The following is a 21,425-nucleotide window of genomic DNA, read 5'->3' on the forward strand; positions in this document are numbered from 1 at the left end:
TGGCCAGATTTTTGAAGGTCCAAAAAGCACATAAAAGCAGTATAAAAGTAATCCACACCAACTCCAGTGGTTAAATCTGATAGGTGTGGGTAAGAAACAGATCAATATTTAAGTCTTATTTCACTATAAATTCTCCTCCCTGCCCAGTAGGTGGCGATATGCACGAACAATGTGAATTGCCAAAAACAAAAGAAGAAGAATGTAAAAGTGAAAGTGGAGATTTAAAGTAAAAAAGGCTTAAAATATTGCTTTGTTTCTAACCCACACCTATCACATTGCTTCTGAAGATATGAATTTAACCACTGGAGTCATATTGATTACTTTTATGCTGCCTTTATATGCTTTTTGGACCTTCAACTTTCTGGCCACCATTCACTTGCATTGCATGGACCTACAGAGTTGAAATATTCTTATAGAATTCTTTGTGTTCAACAGAAGAAAGAAAGTCATACACATCTGGGATGGAATGATGAGAGAATTTTAATTTTTGGGTTAACTATCCCTTTAAGGCAGTAGACTAAAGAGAAATACAAGAATAAAGAACATGATCCCGGTGGTGGCACTATTGCCCCAGTGGGCCTGTACCGTGAGCATGTAGGACAGATGACGAAAGAGCGATGTAAAAGTTAAAAATGTAATTTTGTCTGTTCACTAACAAAGCTCAGCGCGATCAATTTTCATAGTACCATGAAAAATTAATAATATCCTTTTGCACTATATCCAATAAGCTGGCCTTATGCTGTTACAATTGTATTTATCAAAACAAAAATTGTATGACCATGTCAAAATTCATAGTTTGCGTGTTTTGGCTGATCTGAGAACTGTTACACACGCAAAAAAAACAAAAAAATAAATAAAAAACAATAAAAAATAAAACGCAACACAGTGTCAGAAGTTGACTAAACCCGCTGTTCTGAGATCAGCGCAACAGGGCTTAAAACTCACCAATAATATATTATAGCCAACATATATGGACTGAAAGTATATGGTTAACAGACAAGCAGTCATTAATGTGTCTCTATGTATCGTTATAATTTCCTAAAATGTGTTAATTGGGTGGTAAACAAACATGTCAGAAATAGAAATTCCCTACACAAAAAACGCTCTTCTGACGCGATGAGACCGTCGCAACCAATGAGGTGTCGCAATACAAAGGCGTACCCCTGATTGGCCCACACCCTCGGCCCGTGACAGCGAATTGTCCAATGAGAGATGATTATGGTGCGACATGTCATCATACTTATCCGTCTGCTAGAAGCGTGAGGACGGTCTGGAGCGTTACGTGGAGGTAAGTCAAAGAAAACGCTATTCTGAGCGTGAATGGATCTGAATATGTATATGTAGTGTTTGGGAAACGATCTATGTTTGACCGACTTCATTCGAAGGTTTTTAATGTTACGGCAGAGCTGCAGTTCAGGTGCTGACAGAGACACAGGCTGTCCATGTGCATGGGACATTTAACTGCTATAGACACATGCATGACAGAGCAGTGACAGCAATAACCATGCAGCTGTTGTAGTTTATGAAAGCTGGTTACAAGATTTCTTCTTTCACCAGAGCTGTTTCTCAGAACCCACCTAAACGAACCAAATCAGACAGTTTGCTTGACTATGTCATAATACAGTTTCTATTTTTTTTTTTCTTTAAAATAAAAAAGTGACATTAAGGTTTCTATTTTTAATCATAACTCATAAGTTAATGTGTTCATTAGGATGCACAATTTGACTGATTTGATTGACCGGTCCTCCTGACAGTGATGTGCTTGTTTTGCAAACAGCTCATTTCATCATCACACACTTGTGTCAGTTATACTTTGACATTGTTACTAACTTGTATCTTGTTGCATTGTACAAAAAAATAAGGTATACATGAGGAAAAAAAAAAAAAAGGGGTGTTATTACGTTTTTGGGAGTACAGTTTAATGAACAGGTGAAAGTATGACACTAGTGGCTTTTAAATGTAACCATGACAAGTTTTTGTCTTCATTTTGTCTTTGAAAATTAGCTGAGGAGTGAAAAATGGATAGAAAAGGTGAAAAGAGTGAAGCCAAAGGTATGTTTTGTGTTATTTATGATCATAGATGAGTTGTGTATTCTGGAAAACTTGATGAGCCTTCAACTTCTTGAACTTCTGTGAGCCATTATCAAAACAAAAATTGTATGACCATGTCAAAATTCATAGTTTGCGTGTTTTGGCTGATCTGAGAACTGTTACACACGCAAAAAAAAAAAAAATAAATAAATAAAAAACAATAAAAAATAAAACGCAACACAGTGTCAGAAGTTGACTAAACCCGCTGTTCTGAGATCAGCGCAACAGGGCTTAAAACTCACCAATAATATATTATAGCCAACATATATGGACTGAAAGTATATAGTTAACAAGTTTCATATTGAAAGTGTGAATGATTTGCATGTAAATTAGATTGAACCCCCCCCCCCCCCATGTTCTTTTATGTTTAGGCAAAGGAGAAAGCAAAACTTCTCAGTCTGACAAACCAGAGGACTTTTTACAGGTAGAAAGGTAAGAAGCAATTTATCTGTTGGCGTTTAGCTACCTGCAATGATAAAGAAAATCAGAAAAATTGAAATATGACTGAAAATTAGAATTGAATTTTTTTTTTTTTTTTTTGTACAGTTGAAGTCAGAAGTTTATACATACTTAAGTTGAAGTCATTAAAACTCGTTTTTTAACCACTCCACAGATTTAATATTAGCAAACTATAGTTTTGGCGAGTCATTTAGGGCATCTACTTTGTGCATGACATGAGTCATTTTTTCAGCAATTGTTTACAGACAGATTTTCACTTTTTAATTGACTATATCACAATTCCAGTGGGTCAGAAGTTAACTGTGCCTTAAAGCAGCTTGTAAAATTCCAGAAAATGATGTCAAGCCTTTAGACAATTAGCCAATTAACTTCTGATAGGTGTACTGAATTGGAGGTGTACTGATTTTCCCACGATGTCAAGCAAAGAGGAACTTTGTTTGAAGGTAGGCCTTAAAATACATCCACAGGTACACCTCCAATTCAGTACACCTCCTATCAAAAGGTAATTGGCTAATCGTTTAAAGGCTTGACATAATTTTCTGGAATTTTCCAAGCTGCTTAAAGGCACAGTTAACTTATGGGGCTTTTCCACTGCACGGTACAGCTCGACTCGTCTCTGCTCGCTTTTTGGGGGTTTTCCACTGTGGATAGTACCTGGTACCTGATTTTTTTTAGTAGCACCTCGGTCGAGGTTCCAAGCGAGCTGATACTAAATGTGATGTCAAAACCCTGCAGATCACTGATTGGTCAGAGAGAATCGTCACTACCAGCGTCACCGGATTTGTAACACGGGACATGAACCGGCTAGTTTTAATGTTAGCAACAGCGACATCATTTGTTCACGTGACTTTCGAATTGTAAAAAGAAATGGCTGTGCGCAAAACCATGCCGTGGTCAATAAACGAAGTGCAGACGTTCCTCTCGTTAGCGACGAACGAAACGACGTGAAATGAAAAAGTCTTTCAGGTAGTGTCTCAGCTGTTGACCGCACACGGCAACCACCTGACCTACCAACAGTGTGGGGAAAAGTTAAAAATACTTAAAAGTGACTACAGAACCATCAAGGACCACAACAGCCAGAGTGGTTCAAATAGAAGAAAGTGGAAGTGGTTCGACCAAATGGACGCTATCTATGGCAATAGATATGGCGAGCAATGGGAGGGAGAGTGCCCTGTTGATGGTACATTAACGCTATATTCTGCTTGAAAGCTTCACTTTATTTAGTTGACCAGCTACTGGAAAGCTTGCTTCTAAAACAACCAGGCCAATTTAACTGTTACACTAGTGTAAAATCACCATGCAACAACTGCTTTATGCAGCACAATGAGCTAGCAGCTAACAGCTAGCGGTCGTGTTATTGTTTATGGTCAGTAATGTTTGTGTTGCATTTAAGATGATGTCACGGTAGTAGAGGCGGCACAACTATGACGATCAGCCTATAATCCCACCCACGTTGAGGCGGCACTAAACTGCAGTGGAAAAGCAAGTTCAGAAAAGTAAAGCGAGCAGAGTCGAGTCGATCCGTAACGTGCAGTGGAAAAGTGCCATAAGTGCACTATGATAAATAGTGTCTAATAAAAGATAGGAAGTATATGTAAACTTCTGACCCACTGGAATTGTGATATAGTCAATTAAAAGTGAAACAATCTGTCTGTAAACAATTGTTGGAAAAATTACTCATGTCATGCACAAAGTCGATGTCCTAAACGACTTGCCAAAACTATAGTTTGCTAATATGAAATCTGTGGAGTGGTTAAAAAATGAATTTTGATGACTTCAGCCTAAGTGTATATAAATTTCTGATTTAAACTGTATGTAAAGTTGACTAAACTTTAAAAATACTGCCATGACCATCTGTAAACTTGTCGTGTTTTGTAAACTTGCCATGTTTTATAAACATCTGTAAAGGTTCGTAAACATCTGTAAACGTGCTTTTTTGCAAACTTTCCGTGTTTTGTAAACATCTGTAAACTTTCCGTGTTTCGTAAACATCTGCATTTTCGTAAACATCTGTAAACTTGACGTGTTTTGTAAATATCTGTAGTTTCACAAACATCAGTAAACATGCTTTTTTTGTAAACTTGCTGTGTTTCGTAAACATCTGTAAACTTGTGTTTTGTGAGCATCTGTAATGTTTCGTAAACTTTTTTTTTTTATCGTAACGCTGTCTAAAACTGTTTCCTGAATGTTTGCTATCCAGAGTACCGAATTTCAGCCTCCTGCCCAAGAGTGTGAAGAGAAGAGTTTATGCCCTGAAGAGACTCCAACTCCAGAGTGCGAACATAGAGGCCAAGTTTTACGAGGAAGTCCATGAACTGGAGAGAAAGTACTCTGCGCTCTACCATCCCATCTTCCACAAGGTATGCAGATTGAACTCTGCAATACCAAGCATTCTGTTTAAACATGCTCATTTTGTCAGAGTTACAACAGAGCTGTTTTACTTGCGTGTTTAACCTCTCAACAACCTGCAATATCTGAACAAAGCTTTTCAGTAAGTCTGTCCAGTGTTTCCCAAATTGACCCTGTCCACAGGAAGTAGCTTCAGTTGCTGTCTGTGGTTTCTCGAAGCATGACTGTTGACCTTCAAGCCCTGTGGTGGTCTGTACGGTCACCATTTAAGTGCGAAAGTCAACCCACCAGAACTAATGACCGACTGCCCTTGCTCTAGTATGGCCATTTCCATGGTTGGGGACAGGCTTATAGTTCAGCCAACCCACAATGCATATTAAGGGAAGTCAGTCTTCCTGTTTACGACCATATCGAAATGTGTTTCTGTGTTTCAAAACCAGCATGTGAAAACTGAAACATTTGTTTTGATTTTGAGCTTGTTAGAGCACTTGGAATGATAAGTTCATGTACTTGGAAATTATGTCGCATTATACAATTCTCTTTTGTGTACAGAGACGAGAGATTGTGACTGGGGTTGTTGAACCCACAGATGAGGAATGCGAGTGGCAAAGTGAAAAGGAGGAAGAGGAGCTTGCTGTAAGTGGACATTGAGTATGAAACTCACTATACAGTTTGTACAAAATGATGTTTGATAAATCGGATAGAACATGATATAATAAAACAGTGTTATGTAAATAAATTCCAGTTTTGGGCTTTCTTGGTAAACCTTTTTATGGATGCTCTGAGTGTAATGTCTGATTTATAGTGTCTTTGTCAGTGCTGTGATAATGGTTGAATCAATAAACTGATCTTCACCTTCAGGAGGATTTGCAGAAGAAAGCTGCTCTGGAGGAAAAGCAGGCCGATTCAGCCAGTGCTGTCGATCCGAAAGGCATTCCGGAATTCTGGTTAACTATCTTTAAACATGTGGATATGCTGGGTGAAATGCTGCAGGTGAGTTGTCTTATTTCATAAAAATAAAATTTTCCATATACAGTTTAAAACCTATTTAAAGTATTTTTTAAATTATTATTTTTTTTGCATTGTGACATTATTTTTATGACAGAGTTGTAAGCTATGAATCAAACCAACCAGCTCCGAGGTGAATAACAACATTACAAACTTTGATTTGAAGCAAAAAAGTAATTGAAAATCGGACAAAAAGACAAAGGTACAAGACTGTTAAATTAACATCTTTCATAAGGGAATGTATTATAATCCCATGAAGCATTGCGAATGACATAATTGAATTAAAAACCAAGGAAATATTGAAGAAAACTATAGATTTGAAGTTGTTTATGTGATTAAACAATTTATTATCTTTTTATTGCAAAATATTCATATTTATACAAATATATATTAGTTAGAGTTTTGGGAGAACGACTCGATTGCATCATTCACAGTGCATCATTAATGTAGGCGGTTGCTGCAGAGCTCTTTTGGTGTGCTTTGTTGGGCGTGATTCTCTGATTGGTGGATGTTCTCCCTTAGGATCATGGGTACTGTAGTTTTTTAAATTCTGCTATTAAAATAATGCAGACTGCTGGCTGCAACAGAAGCAAATACCATCAATTAACAACTTCGGAGCTCACGGTTGGTCGGTCTATAAAGGTTTACAAGTTATAGTTAAAATCTATTCCTCTATGTGGAAAATGAATGGGATTTTTACTTCCGGGACCAGACTGTTGCGCTTTATTTTCTTGATGCAAAAACAAGAATATTTACTCTTAATATCTTTTTATAAAAAAGAAGAAAAAAAAACTTTAGAAAAATATTAGCTATTTTAACAGAGGAAACCTTTTGGACCTGCTTTTTAAAGCACCCTATTTTTGAGCTTTGGGGTCATTTGAAAGATAGTTTACCATTTAATTAAATTGATTTTTTTGGCTTTGAGTTGAAATTTACATAATCTGCTGTTATTGGGTGAATTAATAAAGGATTTCCAAAAACAATGGTCTATGATATATAGAGAGTGACTGCTTTGACTAAGTGCACAAAGTGTTGATGTGGTTTGCACAGGAAGTGGTTTTTGTGACAGGAAGCTATTAAAGAGAATATGTTAGCTGGGCAGCCTTAAGAGTGTTAATAACATTATTGTTGTTTGCAGTCTGATTGTGTTTTTTTTTTCTCTGCATTTTACTTGAAATTCCTTTTGAATATGTACGTTTTATGTTTAGTTTTATATTTAACTTTTAAATATGTATTAGTAAGCCTGCACAGAATCTGGGCCTGCAGAATTCTGCAGATGTTCACTGAATTCGACGAACCAATCAGAGCATAGTGCCTTTAGCTCTGTTTAGCACATATGACCATATTTAAATATTTTCACCTAGCAGAAAATGTAAAGCATTTCTAATTCTGCATTGGCCTAATATTATTAGTTGAAAAATAATCTTTTACAGATTCTTTTTTTTTTCCGGTCCCACTTTATATAAGGTGTCTTTAACTACTATGTATTGAATGTATTTTAATGTTGGTACAATGTATTTATTGTGGAGCTGCATGTTGTTTTACAAAATTCTCACAAGATTTACATTTGCTGCAATTGAGGTTGAGGTACGGGTAGGTTTAGGAGTAAGGTTAGGGTTTAGATTAGGATGCAGGGACTTTAAATGTAAGTACAATGCAACAACACTTATGTACATAATAAGTACATTGTATTTAAGCATTTTATCCATAGTAGTTAAACACACCTAATATAAAGTGGGTCTTTTTATTTCTTCCTATAGGAGCATGATGAGCCAATCCTGAAACACTTGCAGGACATCACTGTAAAATTTTCTGAGCCTGGACAGCCAATGGTTTGTACTCTGAACTCTATTTACTAACAATGTGTTTTATTTAACAGATAAATACTCTGGATAAGTCAAATTTTTAATGTTGTTCAATTGTTCATCAAAAAACAGAGTTTCACGTTAGAGTTCTACTTCGAGCCCAACAACTTCTTCAGTAACACAATCCTCACAAAAGTCTACAAGATGAAATCGGAGCCGGACGCAACAGATCCGTTCTCTTTCGAAGGACCAGAGATCGTGGACTGTGAAGGGTGAGAATTTGAACAATTTGTGGTATTGCTAAGGTAAACATCACTGAATATTGTTCCTTCTTAGGTTTAGGGATTTTATCCTACTAGGGATGCACCGATATGAAAATTATTGTCCTATATTTTAATAAACTATTGGCCGATACCGATATTTTGCCACTTACCTTATTTTGTCATCTCACATTTTACATGTTTGTACTGTATATAATAGGCCATCACAAATTCGTATTATGCATATTTTGGGCAATTCCACAGAAATGTCAACCACATAATGAAAAATAAAATGTTACCAAAAGAAAGAAATGCCCTTTTAAGTTCTATAGTGGTGTAATGAATAATGGAGCATGCTGTCCAGACCGCTAGAGGGCGCCGCTTGCTTACACAATGCTAAATGAACCGCTAACTGCAGCACTTATTGCAGTCTATTTTTAAACGTAGCCTTTCAAAGTTTTGTAATCACGTTAGACCATATTGTGACTTCAGTCCTAACTCAATCAATCGTGCTGCCTTAATGGATACCATACCAATGTCTTAGAAGTCAAAGTTTGCTGGTTTGAAAGCGTTTTGGATGGGTTTTACCTCATCATGTATAGGTAAGTGCCGCTTTCACAACCGTCACGCTGGGTTCACATATCCTCGGTCGCATTGGATGTGCACATTGGCCGTGTCTCTTCCACGAGAAACATCAGCACCTCTGTGCAAAAAATAGTTATCTATGGGGTCCTACGCCAATTTTTTTCATTAATAAGGTCATATAATAAGCTGAGGTTATTGCTGCTTTTAGGACAACAGCGGGCAGTCACGTGCACTTTGTTTATTAGCACACTTGGTTGTGATTGGTTAATGTTGTGTCTATACTGTACACCTATATACACAGAATGGCAAAAGGTCTGGCAGTTTATTAATTCTTTATTAAGTTATTTTATTGAGTTTACTTGCTTGCAGACATATAAATTGTAGTGTACTATAGGTTTGGTTTGAATAATTTGGATTTGCTTTTGTGTCTTTTCTATAATCTCCTGATTATTTTAGTGTTGTAATGCACCCAGAGCCGCTGAGCTCAGCGTGAGCCGCGTGGCAAAAATAGGCTCAACGCCAAAACTATCCGCTCACTGATGCATCACCTCACGACTCACACTTGCAGTGGGAATGGTGTAATCTGTTAATATGGGTGCCTAAACAAAAACGCACCACTCACGCCTTGCTCACACCCCACTCACTGAGGATGTTTGAACCCGGCGTCACGTCTTTAACAATGGTTTTTCCTCAATGTGAATATTAAATATTACATGTTCTTAGGAGTGTCAACCCTTCTACATTCTGTGGCTGTCATTATTTCTGGATTGTGCATTTGAATGCAAAGAGTTTACAAAGTGTGATGATGATTAATTAGAAATGAATCATCGGTTTTTCATATTGGCATTTTCATGCTTAAAGCCGATTTGCCGATGGTTTTAATTTGGTCAATAATTGCCCGATAAATTGCACAGTCGATACATCGGTGCATCCCTAGAACCAACCCCAAATCCTAACGATCAAACTTGCGTTCACTCATTGACATGAGTGCCATGTCAAGTTAAAAGAACTTTTAAAAACGTGCCTCGAGACACCTGCATTCTCTTCAAATCGATGCACTGCGTCAAGGTTTTTTTAAAGCAAGAATGTGTTTGGTCTGAAAGGCCCCTAACTCGTCCTACACCGTTTAAACTAAACATAAATGATGCCTCAAATCATGTGGCTTTTTAAGGAAAGGTGTGCTATTACTTTTCTAAGTGATTGGACTTACTATTTTCTTCTTGCAAACAATAAAAGCAGAGAAAAAAATTCCTTGGGCTTGCATTGAAGGAGGGACCTGAGCCATATCAAGGGAACAGAATTTCATGAAACTCTTTTGACTTGGGGCAGTAAGAAAACACCCTAGCAACCATCCAGAACACCCAACATTTGTAGGGGCAAGCACCACTCACATTTCCCTCAGAAAATGTAAATTAAATGGATCTGGACTACCAGTGTTTCTAATTTATGCATTTTCTATCTTTTAGTTGTAAGATTGACTGGCATAAGGGCAAAGACGTGACGGTCAAAATCGTTAAAAAGAAACAGAAACACAAAGGAAGAGGAACCGTTCGGACAGTCACCAAAGAGGTTCCACAAGATTCCTTTTTCAATTTCTTCAACCCTGTGAAAAGTAAGTTGCACTGCAGAAATACAATTATAGTGATTTGATTTTAGTCATTTGGATTTGGTTTCCCAGACAAAATAACAGGTAATCACCATTAACTTAATCTTGGTTAGCAAAACAACCCAAACAAATCTCTGATTAGTATGTAGGTGTGACACAATGAGTAATCCTGATCCTGTTGTTATCATGGAATTAGACTGAAGTCTTGAGATTAAGATAATTGTGTTTTCAAATGGTTTCAGAACTTCTTGACATACTTTCTCACATCACAGTGTCTCACGAAAAGCCATTGGAAATCTACTTATTGTACATTTTCATTTGGCTAAATATCTGTTATTACAAACTAAAATGTAGTAATGGTGAGTAATCAGATACAACATGATTCCTTTGTCTGTTTCTGCATCAACCAGTCCGATCGTCATTACAAAAACAATAGCAACAAGATTTGACAAATTAGATAATGTTGAATTATTATTATTAATTTAGTTTTTTTTTTTTAACTTTTGGATATAAAATGAAAATTTCTCATTGACCAGTAATTCTTTTATTGTTATTTGTACAATGTACTACAAGTGTGTTAGCTACATTACTATGGAATTCTGTCTTTGCTGGGAAATGTCTGTTTCATTTGTCATTTTCTTCAGTGAAATAAGCCCTTCCTTACCCAATTTATTAGGAATAGTTTTGTGCGTGAATGAACTGGGTGGACAGCAGAGGGCGTCACATACTTCTATTTTCTGAAAAGATGATACAGCCATTGGCCAGCAAATGTTGCTAGCTGATAACTATTTCCAGTGAGACACAAAGTTGCTTTCCTCCAGGAGGCGCTTGGGGGCTCAGAAGCCGAATCCTTCTTTGAGCAGCATTAAAATCGCAGAACATTTTTTGGTGTTCATTCATATATTTAATATTATGATTTAATTTCAAGGATTGGTACCTGGAATATAAATGGAAATCTTTCCCTGCACTTTCCATGAAATGATTTTAAAAAGTCTTATCCAGTATCCATTGACAACTGTAAAAATATGTGTTGAAAACATGTAAAGATCAGGTAAAGTCAAATACTGCAATTTCCAATACGAGTAGCACAAATAAAGGTGAATGACCTGTGTAGAGATTGGCTGATTGTAGAAGGTGTGATAACATTTTTGTCACTGATTTAACTTGTCAAAACTCATTCATCCAGTTCTTTGGAAAATGTCATGTAATATGTAGACGTTGCAACTTTTGAATACCCAAATCTTTAACCAGTTCATGAATTCATTGGCAGCAGACCGTCTAAGCACAGAGAATAAACTCTTAAAATGGCAGGGTAACACTTTAACCTCAAGGTTCCATGCATTAAAATAATATAATTTTTATAGCATTAATTCATCTTTGTTAATGTTAGTTAAAAAATTGCAGTTCACAGTGCATTAACTAATCATAATATGTACAACTTTTGATTTGAAAATTGTATTACTATATGTTAAGATCAGTTAATGCACTGTGAACTAACAATGAACAATTGTATTTTTATTACAATTTATAAATATTAGAAAAGAATTAGAAAAATAAAATGGTTTTAGATGGAGTAAAGCATGTCAAACTGCTGATAGGTTTTTTTTTGTTTTTGTTTTGTTTTTTGTTTTTTTTTGCCCAGGACAAGCACCAATACTTGTCCATAATTTTACCTCAGCCAAGAAATATGTTACATTTTAAACTTCAACGGTCATATCGTTGTATTTCCTTCACCTCAGACGGACTTCAAAAAATAAGCGTTGAATACCTCACATTTTTTAAATTTGCATTTTTACCATTTCTTGTTAAACTGTCTGATAGCCAACAGGTAAAGAATGCTGCCCTGCTTGCACGCATACTGTGGGAAAGTGACAATCTTACCATCAATAGTCATGTCACCGGATGTGTGTATAGTTTCTGTTACTGCGGTGATTTCCGCAACATTCTCTTCTCGGGTGTGGCCTTGAAATGCTAGCATTGGGGCTAGCCAAGCCGTAACTGAACGATGAAATGCTTTCTGTGTTTGAATGAATGGCAGAGAAGTTGGGCTTGACTTTGATCAGGTCCTCCAAAAACTTTGTCATTCATCAAGATTTGCACAAAACCTGTCAAGAATAAAATGCCCTGGTCACATTTCTACTCAAAAAAAAAAAAAAAAGTTAAATTAAATAGAAAATCAGAATACCGTATTACATTATGTTCATGGAAATTAAGTAAGTTTTTCCATGAATTATAATTGCTGTAATGGAAAAAAAATCTTTAAATTGTAAAGTTTTATGCATCTTGCTAGTATTTGCTGTACTTGAATTTTCTGCTGATATAAATAATAATAACAAAATATTACATTATTGACAGTCATCATTGAGAATAATTGGAAATAAAAATATATACTCAAATGTAAAATAACATTATTGTATGTAATATTTACCATAATGGAAAATGTGCTTAATTGTCATGAAAACAAAAAGGCACAGTGACACCAAAAAATAAATGTATTGTGTGTGTGTGTGTGTGTGTGTGTGTGTGTGTAAAAATATATATATATATATACACACACACACACACACTCACAGTATATATACATTTACAGTGTGTGTGTGTGTGTGTAATATATATATCAGGTGTATATATATATATATATATATATATATATATATATATATATATATATATATATATATATATATATATATATCTCTCTCTCAAGTGTATTTAAGTAAGCATCTGTGACAGTCTGGCTGCTATCACAAATATTACATCATGTATACAGAGATTAGGGTTTGTATTGTCTGATTTGTTATTTAATATTTGTTATCTGATGTTAATTCATCACCTCATTTTGATTTAAAGCATTATTACATCTGTTAGAATTTGCTATTCTCTCTCTGTTCGTGATTCATCAGAATTACTGTAAATACTCATATACAGCTGAAGTCAGAAATTTACGTACACCTTAGCCAAATGCATTTAAACTCAGTTTTTCACAACTCCTGACATTTAATCATAGAAAACATTCCCTGTCTTAGGTCAGTTAATTTCACTTCTTTATTTTAAGAATGTGAAATGTAAGAATAATAGTAGAGAGAATTATTTATTTCAGCTTTTATTACTTTCATCACATTCCCAGTGGGTCAGAAGTTTACATACACTTTGTTAGTATTTGGTAGCATTGCTTCCTGGCTGATGTGTTGAGATGTTGCTTCAATATAGCCACAATTTTCCTTCCTTATGATACCATCTGTTTTGTGAAGTGCACCAGTCCCTCCTGCAGCAAAGCACCCCCATGCTTCACAGTTGGGATGGTGTTCTTCGGCTTGCAAGCCTCACCCTTTTCCCTCCAAACATAAAAATGGTCATTATGGCCAAACAGTTCAATTATTGTTTCATTAGACCAGAGGACATTTCTCCAAAAAGTAAGATCTTTGTTCCCATGTGCACTTGCAAACTGTAGTCTGGCTTTTTTATGGCGGGTTTGGAGCAGTGGCTTCTTCCTTGCTGAGCAGCCTTTCATGTTATGTCGATATGGGACTCATTTTACTGTGGATATAGATACTTGTCTACCTGTTTCCTCCAGCATCTTCACAAGGTTCTTTGCTGTTGTTCTGGGATTGATTTGCACTTTTCACACCAAACTACGTTCATCTCTAGGAGACAGAATGCGTCTCCTTCCTGAGCGGTGGCTGCGTGGTCCAATGGTATTTATACTTGCAAACTATTGTTTGTACAGATGAACGTGGTACCCTCAGGCATTTGGAAATTGTTCCCAAGGATGAACCAGACTTGTTGAGGTCCACAATTTATTTTCTGAGGTCTTGGCTGATTTCTTTTGATTTTCCCATGATGTCAAGCAAAGAGGCACTGAGTTTGAAGGTAGGCCTTAAAATACATTCACAAGTACACCTCCAATTCAGTACACATCCTAACAGAAGCTAACTGGCTAATTGTCTAAAGGCTTGACATAATTTTCTGAATTTTCCAAGCTGCTTAAAGGCACAGTTAACTTAATGTATGTAAACTTCTGACCCACTGGAATTGTGATGTAGTCAATTAAAAGTGAACAGTCTGTCTGTAAACAATTGTTGGAAAAATTACTTGTGTCATGCACAAAGTAGATGTCCTAAATGACTTGCCAAAACTATAGTTTGCTAATATAAAAAATGTGTTTTAATGACTTCAACCTAAGTGCATGTAAACTTCTGACTTCAACTGTATAATATGTGTTTCATAATTATTCTTTTTTTTTTATAGATTTTGGGATTAAAGGTGACCCTGTACTTCTTTTCTTGAAATTCACCCGTAGGTTAATAAAATAATTTTCTTTCTTTCTTTCTAGCGTCACCTGATGGAATGGTGAGTAAGATGTACACTTCCTTTTTGTCTTTGTTTTTATGTGTGTTTGTAAACATCTGAATCATCATAGCATGCAGTAGAAGTCTTGCAGCTGCCCACACAAACACATAACCCTCCACGCTGAGTTTAGAAAACACGTCACAACTGAGAAACATTCAATGAGTTCTTGCGTCAATAACAGTTAACTATTTGTGTAATAACGCAAGTGCTTGAAAACACAAGTACAGTCCAAAGTTGTACAATGATTTCCCAGTTAGCGCATGATCTCCTCTCCAAATATGTGACAGTTTGAAAGTGATATATTAGTGTGGCTTTACAAGACTTAAATTCCAGTAATCCCATTTTTTATGTGTTAGTCATTTTCAAGTGTTCAATTCAGTAATTTACTCCAAATGATGTCCACAATTAGACATTCACTGTGAATATGTTTTTGTCTAGGATGAAGACTTGGACTTCACTCTAGCTACAGACTTCGAAATCGGACACTTCTTCAGAGAGAGAATCATCCCCAGAGCAGTGCTTTATTTCACAGGAGAGGCCTTGGAAGATGACGAGAGTGTATGTCTTCTCTCTTTACTGAGTGTGGAAATGTGGAAAATACTGCTGTTTGATATAGCTAATTCATAGCTGTGTTGTTCAAAATGACAGTGGTATCCAAAAGTCTGAGACCACATTGAAAATCTGGGTTCTTACACTTAAAGTAAAAAAAGTTCTGATGTAAAGTGAAGTAGAAATAATCAAGATTTCAAAGCCACAAATCAAATGCAAGCAAATTTGTGGTCCTGATAATATCATTTACAATAAATGTTAAGTATTAAATTAAAAAAACAATACAAGCATTTTCAGTAGTCGTCTCAGACGTTTTGATATATATCTTTGATATATTGTGATTTTATTTTTTTTAATTTTTTTTATGTTTTTGCTCTGAAATGTCTTATGTATGATCAATAATTTCTACATGTTACCAAGTAGATGAAAAAGGATTGGTTATTTTATATTGTCAACAACAAAATGTCATATCATAAATATTCACTCTATACCACTTAGCCCTTGTGAAAACCAGGAGCAAAATAACAGCCTTTGATTTGTTGTATTTATGTGATACATGTTGATGTTATTTTTTTGGTGCAGTTTGAAGAGGAGGATCTTGAAGAGGGAGAGGAGGAGGTGAGAGTCCTTTGAAGGATGCCAGTCTATTATCAATCAATAGAATCTACATTTATAAATGGTTACAGTTTAACAGAGAAATATCATGTCTTATTCAGGATCTGGATGAGGAAGGTGAAGAAGAGGAAGAGGGAGATTTTGATCCCAAGGTGAGTTTAGCCATTTATATACTGCACATCCCTTTCATGCAATTCAATCAGCTGTCAATTAGTCATTTGATATTTATGTGAATGAGCTCAGAATTTAACATCTTAATTTGTGCTTTGGCTTTTTGACTACTGAGATTTCATTGGGTCTAGTTGTATGTAACTGGAAAAATGTATTTGTTTTTCACAAGTTTGAGAAATTCTGCTAGGATATTTGGGCTGTGTTCAGGATGGAATACTAGCATACTGCTTTCTGCATTCGACATAGTACATACAGGTATATGTATATATATACACAGATGAGCCAAAACATTATGAGCACTCACAGGTGAAGTGAATAACGTTGATCATCTTCTAACAAGGCCATATGTCAAGGTCTGGGTAGATTAGATATTAATGCGAAAAATCAGTTCTCGTAGTCAACGAGTTGAATGCAGGAGTAAAGACCTGAGCGACTTTGACAAGGGCCAAATTGTTATGGCCAGACGACTGGGTCAGAGCATCTCTGAAATGGCAAGGCTTGTGGGGTGCTCCCGGTCTGCAGTGGTGAGTACCTACTGACAGTTGTCCGAGGAGGGACAAACCACACAGGGTGTTGGGCACCCAAAGCTCATCGATACATGAGGGCAACGAAGGCTATCCAGTCTGGTGAACCGACAGAAGGTCTACTGTGGCACAAGTCACAGAAAATTTGAATGATGGTTACTGGAGGAATGTGTCACAACACACAGTGCATCGCACCCTGCTGCGAATGGGGCTGCGTAGCCGCAGACTGGTCAGAGTGCCCATGATGACCCCTGTCCACGGTTGAAAGTGACTACAATGTGCACATGAGCGTCGGAACTGGACCTTGGAGCAGTGGAAGAAGGTCGCCTGATCCGTTGATTCCCATTATCTTTTACATCACGTGGACGGCCATGTACGTGTGCGTCATTTACCTGGGGAAGTGATGGCACCAGGATGCACTGTGGGAAGACAAGCCGGTGGAAGCAGTGTGATGCTCTGGGCAATGTTCTGCTAGGACACCCTTGGTCCGGCCATTCATGTGGACTTCAATTTGACATGTGCCACCTACCTAAATATCGTTGCAGACCAGGTACACCCCTTCATGGCAATGGTACTCCCTGATGGCAGTGGCCTCTTTCAGCAGGATAATGCGCCCTGCCACACTGCACACATTGTTCGGGAATAGTTTGAGGAACATGAGTTCAAAGTGTTGCCCTGGCCTCCAAATTCCTCAGATCTCAATCCGATTGAGCATCTGTGGGATGTGCTGGACCAACAAGTCCGATCCATGGCGGATTCACCTCGCAACTTACAGAACTTGAAGGATCTGTTGCTAATGTCTTGGTGCCAGATACCACAGGAAACTTTCAGGGGTCTTGTAGAGCTCATGCCTCGGTGGTTCGGCATTGTTTTGGTGGCATGCTAAGGACCAAACACGTATTATGCAGGTGGTCGTAATGTTTTGGCTCATCAGTGTTTACTGTATGCTGCGTAATATTTTTGTGTACATATAGTATGTGAAACATGTGGAAGTATATGAAGTATGCTACATTGTCACACGACCACAAAGGTTACTTGCATTTTTTTTTTAAATCCAATTTTGTGTAAAAATGTGTTTAACATCTATATCAACTTGTTATTTGAACACACTGTCAAAAATTAAAGTTGTTAAAAAAAATAGCATGCTCGTTATTGCCTATGGGTCATTTGTTACATTGAAAATGTAATGTCAAGACGAGCACAGTGAATTATGAGATACAGTATTCCATGCAGTGTATTGTATACTGAACATTTTGGAAAATGTAGGACATACAGGTATTCCATGCATACAGAAAATTTGCATATTGCGCAATTAAACATGCTGCAAAAGTAGTATGAGTAGTATGCTATTTTGAACATAGCCATGGTCTCTTAATCAACACATTAAATAGCTCTGTATAGTTGATCTGGGTTTGATTGAGGTTGTCGGAATTAAAATCATTAACTTGTATGATGCTTCACAATCAGTTGCATGCCTGATTTGTAAACCTGTGTTGTTGTCCCCACTTCCCTTTGTCCCCATTTCAGGCATAATTCATTTCTCACTTCATGCATTTCTAGGTAAGAGACACCAGAGGGGATGTGGCTCTATTCCTATACATCATATGATCAGTCTTCCCCTTTCTGTTATCAACATTCTCCCCTGCTTTCAAGCTTATGTTGTTTTCACACTAGAGGTTTATGTCTGAACCCCAGTTCGATTGACCATAATGTTCAGATTGTTTGATTGTAAATGTTGTCTTCCGAATTCAGTTCTCTTAACACCAAGCACCTTCAGTACGTTTGTAGATGATGTGAACACAATCCAGAACTGCATTGGATTACCTTTATGTTGTTGTTCACAAATATCTTGGTAGCAATACCATATAAATGCAATCAAAGCTAAAGACGCAATCTTATTTGGGTTCAGACAAACAAACATGGCAAGTGTGAAAAAGACATTAGTAAAGTCTCTCCTGGACATTTTAAACTAACCTTGTCAACTCTCATTAAATCAAGGTAAAGTGTGTAATTTTTTCCATGTAAGAATACTTTTCCCTATGCCAGTTTAATGTGCCAGAGGCAACTATAACAATATGCTGCACTTAGCCCTTGCGGTCTTCCTCTGAGTTCACAGTTTGATGTAATGCTGCATAGACTGTTGTGTAGTAGTCCGCTGTAAAGTGCACACCGGTGCAGTCTTGCCAAAAGGGCACATTGCAAGGGGTAGGCAGAAGCACCCCTTTTAAATCATTAATGAAACTCCCTATGAAGTCTAAAAGTTTGGTAGGTTACTGATGCTCGAATTTTTAGATCTTTTAGCTCAACTTGTTTGGTAGCTTAAGGTAGGGGGCTTTATTTGAAGAGCACAAGCGTTATGCGCATAAGTGCAAAGTCAATGGGCACGGCCGTGAAGTTTCAGTATTTTCATAAAAGCATGCGCTAAGTGTAGGCGCAGGTGGGTTTGGCGAAATTGCCCAAGCAAAAGGAGTGACCAAGTGCCATTTAATTCTGAGGTTCTTCTCCATTTATTCAACATCTGCATCCTATTACATAATCCATTCCCTCAAGCACCAACAATTTAAACAAAGACAGCACAGTAATACGAATTTGGTAGTGTAAATGGACTGTATGCAATGAATTAAAAGAATAGAAAATTACATTCTTCTGTTCATTTACTTTGTCCTTGATGAATGTCAGGCATATTTCTATGACAGCAAAATGCTTCTTTTAGGTGGAAAATGTAATTCTCATCAGAATTAGGATGTATGCGCCGTTAAATTAAGTAATTATTATTAATAATTTTTATCTACTGTCACACAAATCATGGCTAGTATAAACAGTGATTGTATCAGCATGCACTTCGATCGATTTTGAAAAATTTAATTCATGTATTGATACATGGAAAAATTAAACCAATTAAGCCGGTTGGTAGCTTGAGGTAGGTTCCTGTAGAACAACTGGTTGCTCAACAGGTAGAGCATGGCATTAGCAACACCAAGGTCATGGGTGTGTGTGACAGTATAAAGTATGGGCAAGAAAGAGGCGGGAACTGGCTGAACAGTCAAAGTAATATTTAATGTAAACAAAAAGACACAAACACAAACGCACACACGGCTCTCTCTCTCCCGAACTGCCGCATCCGGCTGCATTTATCCCTCTCCTTGGCTGATTACCCCGCTCTCCTCCTCGTCACAGTGTGATTCCCAGGGAAGACACATGCTGATTAAAGTGTATACTTTAATGCAGTCCCTTTGGATAAAAGTATCTGCCAAATGTAAATGCATACAATGAAGTCCATGAAGCAAAGGCCACAAGACTGCAAGTCTACATCAAGTATACCATTTATGATGAACCCCAGATTTAAGCCATTCATAGGTTGACTTCCCGAAAAGTGTAAACACTGTGGTGCTTTCGGGGCCTGGGTAGCTCGGCGAGTATTGACGCTGCCTACCACACCTGGAGTCGCGAGTTCGAATCCAGGGTGTGCTGACTGACTCCAGCCAGGTCTCCTAAGCATCCAAATTGGCCCGGTTGCTAGGGAGGGTAGAGTCACATGGGGTAACCTCCTCATGGTCATGATTAATGGTTCCTGCTCTCAGTGGGGCACATGGTAAGTTGTGCGTGGATAGCGGAGAGTAGCATGAGCCTCCACATGCAGAGTCTCCGTGGTGTCATGCACAACAAGCCACGTGATAAAATGCGTGGATTGACGGTCTCAGAAGCAGAGGCAACTGAGACTTATCCTCCGCCACCCGGATTGAGCTGAGTAACTGCGCCACCACAAGGACCTACTAAGTAGTGTGAATTGGGCATTCCAAATTGGGGAGAAAAGGGGATTTAAAAAAAACAAAACAATGTGGTGCTTTCAAAATATTTTTCAAATCAGTTTAAGCAACCAGTGGCTCAATGAGTCTGAGGTGGGACAAGCTGTATGCCCCACCAATGGAAGACCGGGGACAGGTGGAATTTTGTTGGAAAGCATTTATCATACATACATCTTTGGTGTCACTAGCGGTCCTCAAATTACACACTTCACCTTTAAAAAATGAGGCATGCATTATGAACCTAAGCGTCATCAAATCATTACTTTCTGTGCCTGAGTTTTTGACCATTTTTTGATGTTTTTTCATTTATTTGTTCTCTTGTTCTTACAGAAAGACCCTCCACCTGCAGAGTGTAAACAGCAGTAAGAATCGTGAAAGGATAGTCATGGCACAACTCGGCTGTCCGTAAAAATAGACAATAAGGCCACAACAATGTGAATGTGGGCCTAACCTCCTTGTGGACTTGCCATAGTCAACTAATGCAATAGAAAGCCAAACGCTGTTTAGGAAATGCATGTTCATTTATTGTTCTACTGTTATGGTTTACTTTTTACAGAGATGACCTCTGCACACAAACTCAGTGTTTTCATAAATCATGTGATACTAATTGTGCCCCAAAATTTAGTCCACAATATGGAAAAATTTATACAAAACAACTACTTTTTTGGACTAAGAGCACTTTTCTATATTCTAAATGTTTGCCTAGAGCTGGTGTCTAAATGAGATCTAGCAAAGTTTGCCACATACACCAATCAGCCACAACATTAAAACCACCTGCCTAATATTGTGTAGGTCCCCCTCGTGCTGCCAAAACAGTGCCAACCTGCATCTCAGAATAGCATTCCGAGATGTTATTCTTCTCACCACAATTGTACAGAGCGGTTATCTGAGTTACCGTAGACTTTGTCAGTTCAAACCATTCTGGCCATTCTCTGTTGACCTCTCTCATCAACAAGGCGCTTCCATCCACAGAACTGCCGCTCACTGGATGTTTTTTGTTTTTGGCACCATTCTGAGTAAATTCTAGAGACTTGTGTATGAAAATCCCAGGAGATCAGCCGTTACAGAAATACTCAAACCAGCCCATCTGGCACCAACAATCATCCATACAATTATCTAATCAGCCAATCATGTGGCAGCAGTGCAGTGCATAAAATCATGTAGATACAGGTCAGGAGCCTCAGTTAATGTTCACATCAACCATCAGAATGTGGAAAAAAAATGTGATCACAATGATCTGGACCGTG

General features: G+C 37.5%; 1 protein-coding gene across 2 annotated transcripts; it reads left to right on the forward strand.

The window, feature by feature from the left end:
• The first annotated feature begins 1,239 nt into the window (after positions 1-1,239).
• LOC127436087 (nucleosome assembly protein 1-like 4) lies at positions 1,240-20,981 on the forward strand. 2 transcript variants are annotated; one of them, XM_051690018.1, is made up of 15 exons: positions 1,240-1,288; positions 2,005-2,052; positions 2,463-2,523; positions 4,751-4,910; positions 5,452-5,535; positions 5,761-5,892; positions 7,668-7,739; positions 7,845-7,984; positions 10,024-10,169; positions 14,497-14,513; positions 14,952-15,071; positions 15,645-15,680; positions 15,779-15,829; positions 17,900-17,932; positions 20,509-20,981. In XM_051690018.1, exons 2-14 carry the CDS (start codon positions 2,019-2,021, stop codon positions 17,903-17,905), a joined length of 1,059 nt encoding a protein of 352 aa, XP_051545978.1. In that variant the 5' UTR covers positions 1,240-1,288; positions 2,005-2,018; the 3' UTR covers positions 17,906-17,932; positions 20,509-20,981. The 2 variants fall into 2 exon arrangements, with proteins under 2 accessions (XP_051545978.1, XP_051545977.1); XM_051690017.1 differs by lacking the exon at positions 17,900-17,932.
• Positions 20,982-21,425: the final 444 nt, after the last annotated feature.

The sequence above is a fragment of the Myxocyprinus asiaticus genome, chromosome 46, assembly GCF_019703515.2.
Source record: "Myxocyprinus asiaticus isolate MX2 ecotype Aquarium Trade chromosome 46, UBuf_Myxa_2, whole genome shotgun sequence".
Classification (NCBI taxonomy): domain Eukaryota; kingdom Metazoa; phylum Chordata; class Actinopteri; order Cypriniformes; family Catostomidae; genus Myxocyprinus; species Myxocyprinus asiaticus.